The sequence below is a fragment of the Harmonia axyridis genome, chromosome 2, assembly GCF_914767665.1.
Source record: "Harmonia axyridis chromosome 2, icHarAxyr1.1, whole genome shotgun sequence".
NCBI classification, from domain to species: domain Eukaryota; kingdom Metazoa; phylum Arthropoda; class Insecta; order Coleoptera; family Coccinellidae; genus Harmonia; species Harmonia axyridis.
In genome coordinates, this window is record NC_059502.1 from 21,526,889 (window position 1) to 21,543,800 (window position 16,912).

Below are 16,912 nucleotides of genomic sequence, written 5' to 3' on the forward strand. Positions count from 1 at the left end.
TTACCCCCAGTATCCCCCTATTTCTACGCTCTTGTCGTGAACTTTGAGTATAGAACAATAATATTTTATATTCTATGGTCTGTCATTATATTCCATTCATTTGAGTAGAAATTCGATATGAACTGAATTGTAATTTATTGTGAATGTTTGCAGTGTCTAAAATCAGTATTTCCTTTTTAAACGGCACAAGGCAGATGCGGAAATTCGAAAAATTTCAAAGAGCGCCACCTTACAGCACTCTGGTGAAGCAGACCACCAAAGCAACAGGTGGGTCTCTCAAAAAGTCTGAAACAAAATCGAATCAGTTAACACACCAGGTATTCTATGCATCTTAGTACCAACCTTCGAATGATACGTGTCAAAATTCGACAGCAGTCCGACCATTAGTTTTTGAGATATTGTGTTGTGAGTATAGCTATTTTACTTATTTGACAAAAGATGGGGAAAAAAGCAGTTGAAGCAAAATCTTGGCTTGATAAAGAGTTTCCGTGGTCTGCACCAGGAAAATCAATCATCATTCATTGGTATGCTAAGTTTAAACGTGGTGAAATGAGCACCGAAAACGGCGGACGCAGTGGACGCTCAAAAGAGATGGTCACCGATGCAAAAATCAAAAAAGTTCACAAAACGATTTTGAATGACCGTAAAGTGAAGTTGATCGAGATAGCAGACATTGTGAAGATATCACAAGATATCTTGAATATATCGAAAAATACAGGCATCCTGACTGAATGATTAGCGCTAACTAACGCTCAAAAACTGGAAAACATCTCTGAAAACAATAGCAGCCTACTAGCCTTACAAGTTTCATAAAACTTTGATTGACCGATCAACTCGTTGGTTGTTATATTTTTCAAATCTATGGAAGTGTCAAAAATGAACTGAAATTGAACACAGAAATGATTTAATCCAGCAAATTACCACGATAAAAGTTTTATGAAACCCACCATTAGTGTAACACTCGTACGAACAGTTTAGAGAAACTTTCAACTCATTTGTGTATCCTCTGGAAAATATGAAATGAGAAGAACATACCTCATAAGATTACCCAAAGTTTTGTATTTTTCAGTAATTAGAGCTGAACCAATTTTCATGGAAGCGTCATGGAAGATGCATCTGTAAAATATTTAATGGTATTAAGAACTGAATACTTCAAGGATACCTTAGTTCAGTACGGAACTTGTATTAAAACTTTTTAAGTAAAATTATACTTTTTCTGCGTTTTTATTCCCAGAATAATATTGAACCTTGAATTTACTTAATCCGGTATTAGTAAGCAAGTCGGTGCACACGACTGTTAGTAAGAATTTATTTAAGAAAGAAGAAAAAATCCAATCAAAATAAGAAAAGGTGCAACAACTAAAAAATATTTATTTGTACGTAAAAAATATATTTAACATCATGCTGGTTCTAGGCTACTTTCCTTTTTTACCCTTTTTACCTTTTCCTTTTTTCTTCGGTTCCTCTGGTGGTGGAGGGGGTGGAGGTGGAAGGGGTTCTGGTTCTGGCTCAGGTGGGGGAGGTTCCACTTCTGGTTTCACCTCTTCCTCAGGTATTGGCATATCTTTCTGAAGTTCTTTATTGATGATTTTGTAAAAATCTTCTTCTGCCTCCAAGACAAATTCGTCTTTGTAGGGATCTTTCTCGACTTCTTCCTCGCCTTCTAGCACAGCCTCAATGTTCTCTGCCTCATCTTCAATCATATGTGTGGAACTTTTCGCTTTTGCTTTCAGGCGTATTTCTCGATTCCTAGCCTCAAGGATTTTTTCTCTTTTAGCTTCGCGCTCGAACATCTTTCGGAAAAAAAATATAATTATGTAGTGACTCTTTGCTTTCCCGAGAGATGGCGTCGTGGGCTGCGCATCTCTCGGAAGATAGGAAACGCTTGGGATATAGACAAGGTCATCATGTTCCGATATGGAGTGGAGATGGAAGGTGTATTTGGCATGCAAACTGATGATTCCATCAGTGATCTCAGGATAAAACACCGCAATACCCTGAGAGGACGCACCTTCGAAATTGGCGGAGAACGCATACCAGAATTATATTATTTCAATTTTATTTTGAGAATGCTCTGGCGCTACGGCTAGATCTCACATTTCAAAGGACCTTCTAAAAATGTGAAAAGCACTTACATGAAGTCAGAAGCATTGGAGAGATCGTTGGTTCATTTTTTCGCCAATTGCTTCTTTGGGACCACTTAACTATATATGAATATATATGTGGTCTCCAAGGGCACAATTGGCATAGATGAATGAGCGATCAAAAGCTCTTGACTTCACATCTGTGCTTTCCAAATTTTATTGATTTGACGTCACTATTTGAACGAAATTTTGCATGAACCTTAGAATTGTTATTTCATTTATACACGCAAGTTTCCATTCGGTCTGAATTGTTGTCACTGAAATATAATGATTTCTTACGAAGTTTGAAATAGCTATTCTATAATTGCACGCAAAATTTCAACTGGTCTGTTGTCACGGAAATATCAGGTATTTGTTTTCCAATATTCTTTTTTGATTTTCTATGGTTTTGATGATATGATCAGTTTGAAACATGTACTCAGTTCAGTATATCACTGTTATATTTTTATTTCCGCGCCCCTTATGTCAAATTCGATAGTTCATGTTGGGGACAAAATGGAAATGACGTATGCTTCCTCTATCTATGTTTATTACTCTGAGTATGAAACTAATAAAGAAGATGTCTATGTATCCGAAAGAGATCACATCCACTCTCGAGGATCGCAGGATTTCCCAATCTTGATTTTTTGAAACGTGGAAGCTACGAAGCTAGCCGTAGAAGTGTTTTGTAAAAAGAAATTTGAGATCTCTTAATTAATTTCATTCCACCTTTACTTACCGCCGTTAGAAGTGATTTATCATTTTTATTACACGATGCTAAATTATCAGAGAATTCCACCAAGTAAACGGTCCCTTTCTGATTGGCGATTGCCACCATTTTGCCGCTATCGTGAGTTCTGATGCGTGTCAAGGGTTCGTCGCAAACTTTGACCGACATTGATGCTTCGTTTTGTTGCTGCAAAATGTCCCAGACATCTAGTACCCCATCGCTTCTAGTGGTGAAGAACGAGGATAATCTGGGAAATCAAAATAAAAAACGTGAAACATATTCATTCTAGGTATGAAATGACGTTTTTCAGCATCGTTTTCAGAATCTTTATCTTTATTTCTTTGTTTGTGAAATAATCTAATTAAATTCCAAGGTTGATTGAATTTATCTCATAAGTCTCGCTTTTATATCTCAACTGAGTTGAATGAATAATATAATTAAATTTTTATGGGCATCAGTACAAATTTATACAGTGTGTCAATTTGAAAAGATACCAATTTTAATATAACAGTCGCCATGCAAAATCGGTAAAAATGCAAAAAGAGGAAATCTTTGGTTCGTAGGGGGATTTTTTATATGGTTGGTTCCAATCAATTTATATCAACCCTGTAGGCGTGATGACTGCAACCCCTAAAATTATAAATGGAAAGGGGATTTATGTGACACCTTGTTTTGCAGGTAATTCGATCGCCATTTCAAAAATGTTATACACTTGACCATTTTGTGTTATTACTTCCGAAAAGTCCAAATATAAAAGAGAAGTATAGGCTCACAGATGAGGGAAATGGGTTGGTAGAAAAGGGGCCTAAAAACGGCCACCACGCTTCCAAGCAAACAGTTTGAAAATTTGGGACATCGAGCAAAGGAGATATCTAAAGAATTTGTCGAATAAGTTTCATGAATCTAAAACCATCAATTTTCGAATGCTTGTTAGGAGAAAATTGCAAGCTTAATTACTATAAAATGTTTTCAGAAAAGCGTAATGTTATAGAGTGTAAAAACTAAAAATAGTCGAGAGCTTCTTAGATTTGACCTCGATATTAAAAAAAAAATTCATTTTCTTTGATGTTATGCTTTTCACGATTAATAGAAAGAGTGCAACTTAGGCAGTTTATGCGTTTGAAGATTGTCTGGGCAGTCCATAACCATCCCACAACCTCAACCGTTGTTTTTGGTGATGCAAGAGCAAGAGCCGTTATGAGGTTCAATGTTTCACAAGTGCCATGCCACTTTTTCTTTCAAACACTTTTGAAGCTAACGAGTAAAAGTTACTGACTAGGCCCGTGGCTTATTAAGTGAAGTGTTAGATATGGAAGGAAATCTCCAAGACAAGTAAGTTATCAGTACTGACATCAAGAAAAAAACATTGTCGAGGATTGAATGCTACCTCATGGGAGTGACGTAATACGATAAAGCACATGGCTAAAGGCAACAAAGTAACTCTAATATGGGTACCGGAGCATTGTGGCATTGAAGGAAACGAAAAAGCCGATGAACCTGCGAAAAGAGCATCAAGGTTGACACCTGCTGGTCCTGAGCCTTTTTGTGGTCTTGGATGATACCAATATACAGGGTGGCCACTTTTTTAATGGGATTGTATTGGTAAATTTTAAACCATAAGAGTTAGAAGGTCGGTCAAATGGAGAAAAAGTTGCATGCATAGAAGCATTATCAAGCAGTTCAAACAATTCGAGGTTATCAGGGCCGGTTATTGAGATAGAATAAGAAAAGTGAATTATGTACTTTTGATTTTTCTTTTTTTCCCACTTCATTTAAAATATTATCAGAAAATGTTACAGGAATTTTTTATTCGACAGTAAATTATCCTCAATTTGACGTATCCAACGTTTCGTACTCTCTGGGCTACCCTCAACCTCATTTTTTTCAATACGGACCTGCATATTTTATGACATTTTTCAAAATAACTTTTAACGCTGAATTCAACGGTATATCATACAATGTCATTCAAAGTTGATTTTCAAGTTATTTTGACCCTCATCCAAATTTAATGGTGTGTATGTAAGAAACAACAAGTCTATTAACGATATCAATGTTCTGAGCCAAATTCAATCGAATACAGAAAAAAAATCGAGAACTGTGGCCAGTGAACGGAATTTTTCGAAAACTGCTGTTAATAAAATAGTCAAGAGACGCGAATGCAATGATTTTAAATTTGAATACCAAGCCTTGCAAAAATTATATCGTAATGATCTCAAAATAAAGTTCGATTCTGTAATTTGTTTCAACGGAACAAATGACAAACACAACAATAGTGATACCTTGCGAGAAAATTGAGAATGTTTTGGAAGGTATTCAAGGAGACCAAACAAGCAAATGTATAAGAAGTATGGGTTCCAGAACCGTAAAGTGCATTTTACAAAATGGTGGACATTTCGAACACTTACTTCATTAATTTTCATTTACTTTCGAATAATCATTTGATTTTTCTTTCATTAAATGATACTTTCGTTTAATTATTATGAATTGAAATATTTAAATGATTATTATAAAAGAAGAACCAAGAAACCAGTATACTGGTTTCTTGCTTTGATTCTAATGTGTTCCATTTAGTTCAAGATGAGCAAGTTGATTTTCTTATCGAAATTTATTGCATATTGCATGTTGTTAATTTAACTAAATGAAGGTAATACAGATCCAACCCCAAGAAAATTGGATAAGGGTCAAAATCACCTGAAAATCTACTTTGAATGACATTGTATGATATATCGTTGAATTCAGCGTTAAAAGTTATTTCGAAAAATGTCATAAAATATGCAGGTCCGTATTGAAAAAAATGAGGTTGAGGGTGGCCCAGAAACGTTGGATACGAAATCTGATTACGTCAAATTGAGGATAATTTACTGTCAAATAAAAAAATCCTGTAACATTTTTTGATGATATTTGAAATGAAGTGGGAAAAAAAGAAAAATCAAAATGACATAATTTACTTTTCTTATGATATCTTGAAAACTGGCCCTGATAATCTCGATTTGTTTGAACTGCTTGATAATGCTTCTATGCATGCAACTTTTTCTCCATTTGACCGACCTTCTAATTCTTATGGTTTAAAAGTTACCAATACAATCCCATTAAAAAAGTGGCCACCCTGTATAAGGCAGAGGTCCAATAATGGGAGTGGTGCAATAGAATAACCCTCCTGGTCTTGTTCAGGCAAAGAAATTTGTGGTGCTTTCACAGACCTATACCAAAAAGGTCTTGAAACTACCACGAGCTGAGCTTCGGGTAATGGAAATTGCTGATGGGACACTGTCGGTGAAAATACCTTTTGTACTACATGGTTGAGTTAGAAATTTGCAGGGTCTGTGGAAAGGCAGTAGAAAGAGCCGAACGTATAGTGTGCAGATATCCGGAGTTGACTGGCCTAAGCACCTCTCATATAGAAAATCACTCCTAGATACTCACGAAGTAACAGGCTCATAAGGTTGTCATCGGCTTCGTTAACATTATCTACGGCCTCCTTGGGTTTGTATAGGTTGAATAGATAGGGTTAAGAACAAAATATCACTTTGGTCGCAGTTCCCAGAAGGCTAACAGAGCCGTAACGACCCCGATTCAGTAATAATAATAATAAAAGCTACCCCACAATAAGCTATTATATTAAAATTAAAATAAATAATTATATCAAACCTCGTTGGACTCCATCCACCGTCCGTCAGAAGGGCCTTGTGATAGCAGGTCCACATAATCGAGCTCTCCTTGCAATCCTCCGACCAAATCCTGGCCGTCCAGTCGCCGATTGTCAGGAAGTTCTTGATGAAGTTCGGATTCCTCTGACAGGACAGGACGGGCCCTAGGTGGGCTTGATATCTGGCTGTCATCTTCTCGATGGCCGTCTTACCCTTGCGATTTCCAGCTATAACGTAACCGAGCTCTGTGCCAACCATGAATCTCGTGGGTATGGTGGGTTCGTATTCTAGACAGGATACGCCGGCGGCCATCGACAGAGATTGATCTTCGTCCTTCGCGTGATGCAGGATCAGAGTTTCCGTAGGTTCCGTTAGATTGCGCGCGTCCCACCTGACAAAGTTAAACTTTAAACTAGTGAGCTTTTATATTCCTGTCTAATATCAATGACAATAAAGTTCAAACCTTAAATAAAATAAGGGGGGGGTTGGTTACGATGGGTTCCAGACCCCCCAATTTTGTCTCAGAAATAGAGGTTTCTAATTTCACCAAAAATACTCTCAACTTTTTTAAATTGAATAATCTACATAGACCTACAACTCTGCTTCCGCCGTTTTTTTTCGAAATTCGGGGCTTTATTGTAAAAAAAAACGAGTTATACATTTATGATTCTAAGTAATAATATGGTTTATTCACAATTAAATTTACATTGATTGCTTTTGACAAAAAAGTAATGTACATACTGGAAAACTGAACAAAATAATAAGCCAATACAACACAAAAAAAAAGACTGTTGCTGAATAAACATAGATTTCCTCCAAAAACCGAAGGTTGCACGGAGGATTAATCTCTTCTTAATATGTGCATCTGTTTTGTGACCATGGCATTGAAGCAGTTTTATGAGCAAGGTACGACTTAAGACGTTGGACATCGCTATCTCTGGTTGATCATGTCTGCTACTTTAGCTCTACCAATTTGTCCCAAATAGTTTTTAATATACTTGCTGAATAATTTGCAGGAGTTTAGTGAATAAAATTTAGTTAGCAGTTCACCCTCCAGCAAGTTAAAAATACGTGGCATGATGTAAGTATATGTACGTTGTCCTACAGTCTTCTTCGTTCTATGGGTCTGTACTTTCGGCTTTTCTGTTCTACGAGTATTATATCCGTGATTGAGGTACTCCATCGAATTTCGATTCTTAAAGCTTTGCATAAGTAGGGTGTGGAAGTACATCCCTCTCATATCAAGAACTTTTGCTTCCAAAAAAAGATTATCTGTTGGATACAATCTCTCCCTACGTAGCATGATTCTCAAGAAGTAATTCTGTAGAACCTGTAATCCTTTTAGATGTATATCATACAGGCCACCCCAGGCCAGAATACCATATTGAAGCCGGGATTCTACGAGTGCATGGTATAATATTTTCATCTGCTTGAATCCCAATATTTGATTAAGAGAGCGAAATCGATGGAGAAATCGTCGCAGTGTATTTATTGTATTACGGCAGTGAACATCCCACCGGAGATGCCGGTCGATATGTATACCTAGGTACCTAATGGAACTCACTTGGCCAATTCTGAATGTTGTTTCTCCGTCACATATCAACAGATCATCAAAACGTGGTAGCCCACCTGCGCAAAGTGAAAAAGGTAAATATTTAGTTTTTTCCTCATTTACTGTCAAGTATCTGCATTTAATAGCATTCAAAACATTTTTCATGTCTTTCTCGACTAGCACTTTTAAACTACTCCATTTCAAGTCCTTATAGAGAATGGCTATATCATCTGCGAAACAGATTATCTTTCCCATACAATCAATACCTAGTATGTCATTTATATACAACGTGAATAAAACAGGACCCAGTAACGTGCCTTGAGGCACCCCACACTGTATTTCCAACACATCACTCAACACTTCACCAACCTGCACCCTCTGTGACCTATTTTTTAAATACGTACTAAATAGTTGAAGGGGTATTCCACGCACTCCAATATTTTCCAAGACATTCAGCATCTCATTATGATTTACCGTGTCAAATGCCTTTGAGAGGTCCAAGAACACACACACTGCCGCCTCATTAGCATCCAAGATCCCATACACCATATCAGACAGGTACGATACAGCATCCGTCGCAGACTTCCCCTCACGAAAGCCAAACTGATTATGTGATATGATCTCATATTTTTCCAGGTAGCTGTTCAACCTCGTTCCGACAATCTTCTCAAATACCTTGGCAAAAGAGGTAATCAGCGATATAGGCCTATAATTTGAAGGTGATTCCCTTGTTCCCTTCTTATATATTGGTCTCACAATTGATAATTTAAATTCCTTGGGACAACAACCAGACTGCAACACCTCATTTAGTATATGCGCCAACGGGACAGATATTTCATCTTTAATTTTCCCCAAGGTTTCACCTGTAATGCCATCGTATCCCGGAGATTTATTCCTCTTTAAGTTATTAATCGTTGACTCAACTTCTGCTGGGGTCGTTGGGTTAAGAAAAAAAGAATGTTGAATTTTTCCCGGCTTGAATGGTTTTGTGTCTGCAACAGTTAGGTTATTTGCAAGGTCCGATGCAGCATTTATAAAATAGCCATTAAAAATATCAGCAACCTCCCTTTCATCCTCTGTTCTCGAACCATCTCCTCCTCGAATCCCCTTCACTCCGACCTTGTTTCCACACTTATATTTCTCCTTTAGTATACTCCATAAATTCCTTGAGCTACCCCCATTCTTCTCTATCTTCTCGCTGTAATAGCTGCACTTGGCTGCCCTAATTATTCGGTTTAGGTGGTTTCGATATCTGACAAATTCCTCTCTATATTTGTCTGGTTCTCTAATGTATTTCTTATAGAGCTCGTTTTTATGATTTACAGATTCAACAACCCCCGCAGTTATATAGTATACGCTCTATTAGTGATGACGTCACACACCGACATTATAGTCCTCCTGTCAGTGTTCGGAATCCAAACAAACGAATTGTCATTCAAATTAGTACGTTGTCGTTGAAGAAATTGGTTTATTTTGATAAATAAGATTATTTGAGGAACGATTTTACTATTAATTGATAGACAGAAGGAACGAGATTAATGCCAGTAAGTACGAACACGGCTTTTTACAAAAACTGGGGAATGATACAGGAGTCAAACTTACTGGTATTAACCTCGTTCCTTCTGTCCATCAATTAATACTGAAATAGTTCCTCAAATACTCTTATTTATGAAAATAAGCCAATTCCTTCAACGACACCGTACTAATTTGAATGACAATTCATTTAATTGGATTCCGAACACGACAGGAGAACCTAAAATGGCTGTGTGTGACGTCAGACTAATAGAGCGTATTGTCCAACGCTGGTCACTACTTTCTCCCATCTTTTGGGCAGCGTACGAATCCCGCGTTCGAAAAACTGGTCGTCTTTTGAAGCGATCCACTAATTGCGTTCGATAACGACAGCCTGTTGCGATTGTTTCAGTCGGTTTTAACAACTCATAATAAACTAAGCCGAGCTGGTCCCAACAAATACTGAGCATGACCTTAGAACATTGAATATTCGGTTTGGCCGTCGACGCGGAAGCATAGCCGGAATATCCCCATGATTTTCTGCGTTTGGGACTATCGTAATGAAGCCATTTTTCGTCTCCAATCACAATGCGATGCAGAAATTCCGTCTTTGCCTCACAAGTAGCTGTTCACAAACAAACAAACGCCTTTCAACATATTTCGGCTTCAACTCGTACGGCACCCAATTTCCTTGTTTCTGAATCATTCCCATGACTTTCAGGCGTTTTGAAATGACTATCGTCACTCCCAATGATCCTGCCAATTCTTGTTGCGTTTGACACGAGTCCTGATCAAGTAATGCCTCCAATTCTGCATCTTCGGAAATCTTCTCTCTTCCACCGCTGGTCTTCGATGTCGAAATCACCGTTCTTGAAGCGTTGAAACCACTCTCGGCACGTTCGTTCCGTAATAGCAGCCTCAACATAGGTATTTGAGAGCATTCGATGAGCCTCAGCCGCAGATTTCTTCATATTAAAGCAGAAAATTAAAACTTGCTGTAAATGACGAGAATTTGGCTCGTAAGCTGACATATTTAATCGAGAATAACTTTATGATGCAGACATAAATCGACTAAAATTTCGAGAGCATTATGTTAACAAATTTCTAAGCTTATTGTATGACATCTACGATCTATTTATTTAGACTACCACTTACCGCTACAGCCATCTATTGCAAAACGGCGGAAGCAAAATTGTATACCTAATTTATTATTGCATATTATTATTCAGAGGTATTTCTCAATTCATACGATCATTTGGTGAACATTTCGCTCTTGAGTAGTTCTCGGGAGTCGAGTTATTTATCTTTTCTTCGGAAAACTAACTGGTGTTCTATAAGACATTGTGTTTTTCTTCAGCGCAATGTATAAAATCCAATGTGTTTCATGGAAAATATAAGGCCGGCCATCCACGTACAGTTAAAACTGTCAGTTTCGACTGAACAGTTAAAACTGTCAGTCGAAACTCTACGTGAGTGGGTATTTCAGTCTCAGTTCAACTCGAATTTTTCAACTGAACAGTTCAACTGAGAGAAATGAAATTGTTCATATTTTTAACTGAAAGGTTTAACTGAACTGACAGTGTGTGGGGGTTCAACTGTGGAGTTCTCAGTTGATTTCGTGTCGAGCAAGGGTGCGCATCACAATGTCGCGTAAACATTACCAGGTTATAGTCGATTTTATCGAACTCTATAGGTCTGCTTGAGGAGATATTCTTGTAGAAAATTTTAGGCACTCATACGAGCGTCCTGTGGCTAAAAATCTCAGAGTAGCAGCTAATCCTTCATGTGGAGATATTGCAGTTCTCATGACTGTATCTTTTTTCACAATTAAAGGAGAACCCAACAATAGTAATTTTTGGTACACTGTTTCAGTCATGCGCAAATAATTGAGAAAATCTAATGGTTCTTCTCCTAATTCTCTCAATAAATTTATGTGTGAAGATAAATTTCTTTTTTGTAGCCACTGCTTGCACCACTGTTTATGCTTTCTCTTCTTTATTCTTGGTAAAATTGCAAAAATTAAACCGAGGACCGCCAGATCGTCGGACCTTCTCGAATCCATCATGGAACAAACTGAAGCTTTGAACTGCACATGTGTGCGCATCTCAGTTCACAGTTGAAACTGACAGTTTTAACTGTTCAGTCGAAACTGACAGTTTCAACTGTACGTGGATGGCCGGCCTAACGCGTGATTTTTCAAGTTCAATCAGTAAAAAATCTCGAAAAGGAAACATCTTACTGAAAAAATTGTTCGTACAAATCTTTTGTATTTTGTGTAGTAGAAAACGAATCTGTAATAAACACAAGTGTTTCCATTTGAAATTCAGAAGTTGACTCCCATGCAAGGGGAATTAAATGAAGAGGTTCTGTCATAAGTAGACTTCCCCTCAAGAACATTAACCTTATATTCGAAACATTGTTTCTTTTCGAGTTTTTGGACTGATTCAACTTAAAAATTCGCCGGTATACATAGTGTTTCTAAATTTGAGATACGAATGATAAAACAACTACAAAGTCTGAACAAATAAATTTGGTACTTGTATAACAAATAATTTTATCGTTTATCATTGATGTTTTGTTTCTCTTCGAAAAATTTTCTTCTGTTAGTGAAATAGTCCCCCACCAAATGTCTCTTGAATAATTTTGGTTTATTCTGAACCTAACCTTATGGATCGATAGAAAAAAAAACAAATATTTAGGCCCGGTGCACACATCCGACTTTTGCAGTTACGACACCCGTTGCGGAGTCGTACCTATTCAATGCACACTACATACTACACCGGCGTGGTTGCGGAGCCGGATCAATTCAATGCGCACTAGTTTCCCATTCAGCATCGTGAATGTAATACTTTTTGGACTTATTTGATTATAATCAAATAAGTCCAGAAAGTATTACATTCACGATGCTGAATGGGAAACTAGTGCGCATTGTATTTGTTGGATCATAAAAATTTAAAACTTTTTCAGTTTTTCATGATTTCTACGAAACTGTCACTCATATGATCTTGAAATCTCTAGCTGTTTCAAAAATTGAATTTAAATTTTTATAAGAGTTTGAATAAGACACTTTATTACTTTCGCAATAACTATAGACAATGATAAAATCGTTCGGAAGAAAATATATAGGCTACCAGCGGACTCACCGATCATGAGAAATAGAGATGAATTGTTGAAAATCCTGTTGTTCGAAGAATTGATGAGAACAACATACTACTACCCAATAAATTTTTCTGATGACATCATCTCATTTTAGTTTCTTCAATGAAGAAATCGATATCCAATTCCCTCTCTGCCATTGTGCGAACTCACGACAAAAGTCGTATGTGTGCACAGGCCAATATAGAAAAGAGTACTGAGAGATCGCATGTACGACTGCGGCACAGTTGCGGCCTAGAGGGACATGCTACCAAAAAACGACCGTAGGCTGGCAGTTACGACGTCGCAACTGCACGGCGGGTAGTGTGCATGCTCCCATTTGATTCTTTGTACCACAGGTCGCAAGTACGACACAGCAACGGTGTCGTGACTGCAAAAGTCGTATGTGTGCACCGGCTAATAACACATTCATTCAGGGTGTATATTGAATCATGTTTGCTCTCTCTGATTTTGAACCAATGTCAAATTTTCAATTTGCAAAAATGTTTACTTAGCTGTATTTGTAACTAAAAATGTAAATAATTTCAACATTTTTTTTTTCATTTAGGTTCGGTGAAGGACGAGAAATACGAGTATGATAAATACGAACTCATGATTCAGTCTCCAGGAAGTTGCCCAGGTGAGCTGAACCTTTTTCACATTAAATACATATTAGGAATTAGTTCAAACATTTCATATACAGGGTGATTCAGGGCCCCCGCAACCGCGCGTGCAACGCGTGCACCGCACGCGGGCGCCACTCTATAAGGGCGCCAAAACCTCTTATAGACCGCATGAAGAACCGATGGACCAAAGGTTTTCGAAAAAGATTCTTTCAAATTTTTTCAACAATTTTTTTTCCAAACTTCTTTCTTGCAATTTATACAAGTTTCCGAACGTCGCAATCGGTATGAAATAGCCAGATTGCCATTATACGATTCTTTATGAATCAATAAATCATAGATAATAATTATCTCTTTGTCGGCACGAGATTTCTTTTTGGGCACCCGGCAACCTGCATCGGACGGCGGGCACCCTTTCTTCGATTATCACTAACACACGCATATGGTAAACATAAACAATCATAAATACCGAAACGACGGCTTTTAGTCAGGGGAATTACTGAAACTTTCGACACCATATGTAGGAAAAATACTACAAGTTACGCAGAATTTTTGAGACTACCAAAATCTGCTTGGTGCGCTATAACAGCGAGAGGCGGCGTAATCCAAATAATAGATTTTATTTCGCAACGTTTAAGGGTCAAGAATTTAAATACTTAGATAATTAAAAATTGAGAAGATTTGTGTTGTGATTAAATTAAATTTTAAATAATTCAATTAAAATGGTAAGTACCTTTTCAAGGTTCTTCTAAAATACTTTTTGAATATGATAATGGGAACTTTCTCAAAACTGTCTTAGATGATTTCGTCTTTTGATCCTGTGATCGACATTAGTCGAGTGCAAAATTCACAAACAAATTCTTTGAGCATGATCCTCAGTTACATATAAAACCCATAAGTGATGCTAGATGGTCAAGTAGAATTGATGCTAAAGTTTCATTTTATTCAAATATGTATATAAGTATAAACCAAAATTGTTCGATTACGAACACACGCATGAGGCACCTCAAGATTCCAAAAATCGCTTTTAAAATAAATTTATTTTTGAAAATAATTAATCAAACACTAAGTTCCTTAAATAGTAGATTTGATATGATATCTGATCACGATAACGTTTTTTGTTTTATTTGTGATATTCCTAAATTAAATGACAAATATCTATTAAAATGCTGTCATGCTCTTCAACAAAAGCTAACTGATCATGAAAAAGAGAGGCAACGTGAAAGAAAATGATTTATTCAACGAGATAAAAGCCCTAAGATTATTATTTTCATTCCCTGAAGCGTCAAATCTTCTTGAAATTCTACAATATATTTTTGAAAATAATCTAACTTCTCCTCTACCGAATCTTAGTATTGCCTTAAGAATCCTTCTCACTTTACCTGTGTCTGTTGCTTATGGTGAGAGATCATTCACTAAATTAAAAATAATTAAAAACTATTTGAAGTCTACCATGTCATAAGAAAGATTTTCTGGTTTGGCAATCTTAGATATAGAGCAAGAGATACTCGATAAAATTGATTGATTGATAATATAAAAGAATTTGCAGCAGCCAAATCTAGAAAAACATCCATTCAATTTCTGGATTGATCCTAATTAATTGTTTATGCCTTCATGAATAATTAATAGAAGAATACAGCATAAGTTTTGAAAATGTATTATGTAACAACTAACACCATAAAGTTCTTAAGGCAATGAAGGTTGCTGATAGGTTTTCAACCATTTTACACTAAATTCTTAACAAAACTTAAAAAATTTTTTCCTGATTATCCAGCAGTGCTTTTCTCCACCTCCCCCCTTTAAGGGGCGCCAAAATATGTTCCGCACGCGGGCGTTGATGTCCCTTGCGGGGGCCCTGGGGTGATTCACCGCGATGGCCTATTAGACGTTTATAGAAAACTAATCATAATTTTATGCTGTAAAATTGCATGTTTACATCATTAGATTGCTTTTTTGATGACAATTTCAGCAATATGCCATACCTTGGATAAAAACTCAACGGTTCATGAGTTAATGGGATTCTTATGAAGAAAATGGTGGCGACCGGAACTCACAATTTTTAATTATTTCTGCAGCATTCTTTTTTTTCCGAAAAAGTTTTTTTTTTTTAATTTTTCATATGAATACAACCTCCTCTATAAGAAAGTCAATCCCACCCAATCCTAGGAATAGTTTTAGAGATTCAGGATGTTGAAGTTGGAAAATGGCATTTTGAATGGGACATTTTTGCTCGAAAAATATTTCTTACCCATAAGGTAATAATTTTGACTAGTTTTTAATAAAAATAATTGTTAGATACGGCGTGAGTCAAACATTATTCAAAATGGAATTCGTTCAGTTCATGATTCACCCTGTAACTGAAAATGTCGTTTGTGGAATTTTCTAATTTTTTGTCATTACGCTTAGTTCGAGTACTCAAGGGTCTCAAGGTAATATATCAAGAGAGGCGACCGTTATTACAAAAGTTGAATTGACAAAAATGTACCGGGTTTTTCACCATAATTTGACCCCCCTTTAACTTTGTCACTAAAAGGAGTACAAAAAAATGTTTCCTACAGAAGTTTCACGAAATCGACTAGTGTTTTCTAAAATGATTTCACAAAACGAAATATATACAGAGTGGACAAAATATTGATTACAACTTCATTTTTTCAAATAGAACACCCTGTATATTTTTCTATATTCGACTGGCTCTTTTTCCCCTGATAACGAATATATAACATATATTTGGTCTATCTCTCTTATTCTGAGTACCACAGAGTTTCAAATTTCAAGAACCACCTGGCAAGATAAGTAATTGTTTTCAATTGGAAGGCTGCGATATTCAGAATGCCCTTTTTTGAGTTATCTCGTTGGCAACGATATATGAAACTGTTCATCGAATATGCACTACACAGAAGCGGAAAAATTTGAAATATTTTCCCTTCATGGGAAGAACAATAATAATTAGAACGCTACAAGGAGAGAATATATGGAGTTGCATCCTAATCATCCAATTCCAATTTATAGTAAAAAACGTATATCATATCGATGCCAACGAGATAACACAAAAAAGGGCATCTTGAGTTATCGCAGCCTACCACTTGAAAACTGATTACCAGGTGGTTCTTAAAATTTGAAACTCTGTGGTACTCAGAATAAGAGAGATAGACCAAACATATGTTATATATTCGTAATCAGGGAAAAAAGAGCTAATCAAATATAGAAAAATATACAGGGTGTTCCATTTGAAAAAATGAAGTTGCAATCAATATGTTGGACGCTCTGTATATATTTCATTTTGTGAAATCATTTTAAAAAACACTAGTCGATTTCGTGAAACTTTTGTAGAAAACATTTTTTGTAGCTCTTTTAGTAACAAAGTTCAAGGGGGGGTCAAATTATGGTGAAAAACCCGGTACAATGAAAAACATTGTACAGGGTATCCCTGATTCTATGATTCTATATAAGACTCAGAGAAACAATCTTCAAAGGCCCCTGATCTCTTTTTTCGAAAATTGGATATCAAAAAGCATAATAGATATCTTGATTCGTTCTCGAATTACAGCGCGTTTCTTGAAAAATTACTTTCAAATATTTGGCTATATCTA

The 16,912-nt window shown here is 36.5% G+C and overlaps 2 protein-coding genes across 3 annotated transcripts in view; one reads left to right on the forward strand and one right to left on the reverse strand.

Annotated features, from left to right (window-relative positions):
* LOC123672260 (zinc finger protein 37-like) overlaps nucleotides 1-16,912 on the forward strand; it is a 49,121-nt gene that overhangs the window by 14,890 nt on the left and 17,319 nt on the right. The window contains exon 9 of one of the 2 annotated variants that reach the window (XM_045606292.1): nucleotides 13,268-13,339. The exons of the other annotated variant lie outside the window; for it this stretch is intronic. Within the exon in view, the coding sequence (XP_045462248.1) occupies nucleotides 13,268-13,339 (72 nt within the window). The remainder of the gene's footprint in view (nucleotides 1-13,267; nucleotides 13,340-16,912) is intronic. 2 annotated transcript variants of the gene reach the window in all.
* LOC123672261 (dynein intermediate chain 3, ciliary) overlaps nucleotides 1,352-16,912 on the reverse strand; it is a 28,609-nt gene continuing 13,048 nt past the window's right edge. Inside the window, exons 5-7 of the mRNA XM_045606294.1 lie at nucleotides 6,502-6,891; nucleotides 2,863-3,100; nucleotides 1,352-1,793 (exon numbers count right to left, since the gene is read on the reverse strand). Coding sequence (XP_045462250.1) covers nucleotides 1,416-1,793; nucleotides 2,863-3,100; nucleotides 6,502-6,891 — 1,006 coding nt within the window. The 3' untranslated portion in view covers nucleotides 1,352-1,415. The remainder of the gene's footprint in view (nucleotides 1,794-2,862; nucleotides 3,101-6,501; nucleotides 6,892-16,912) is intronic.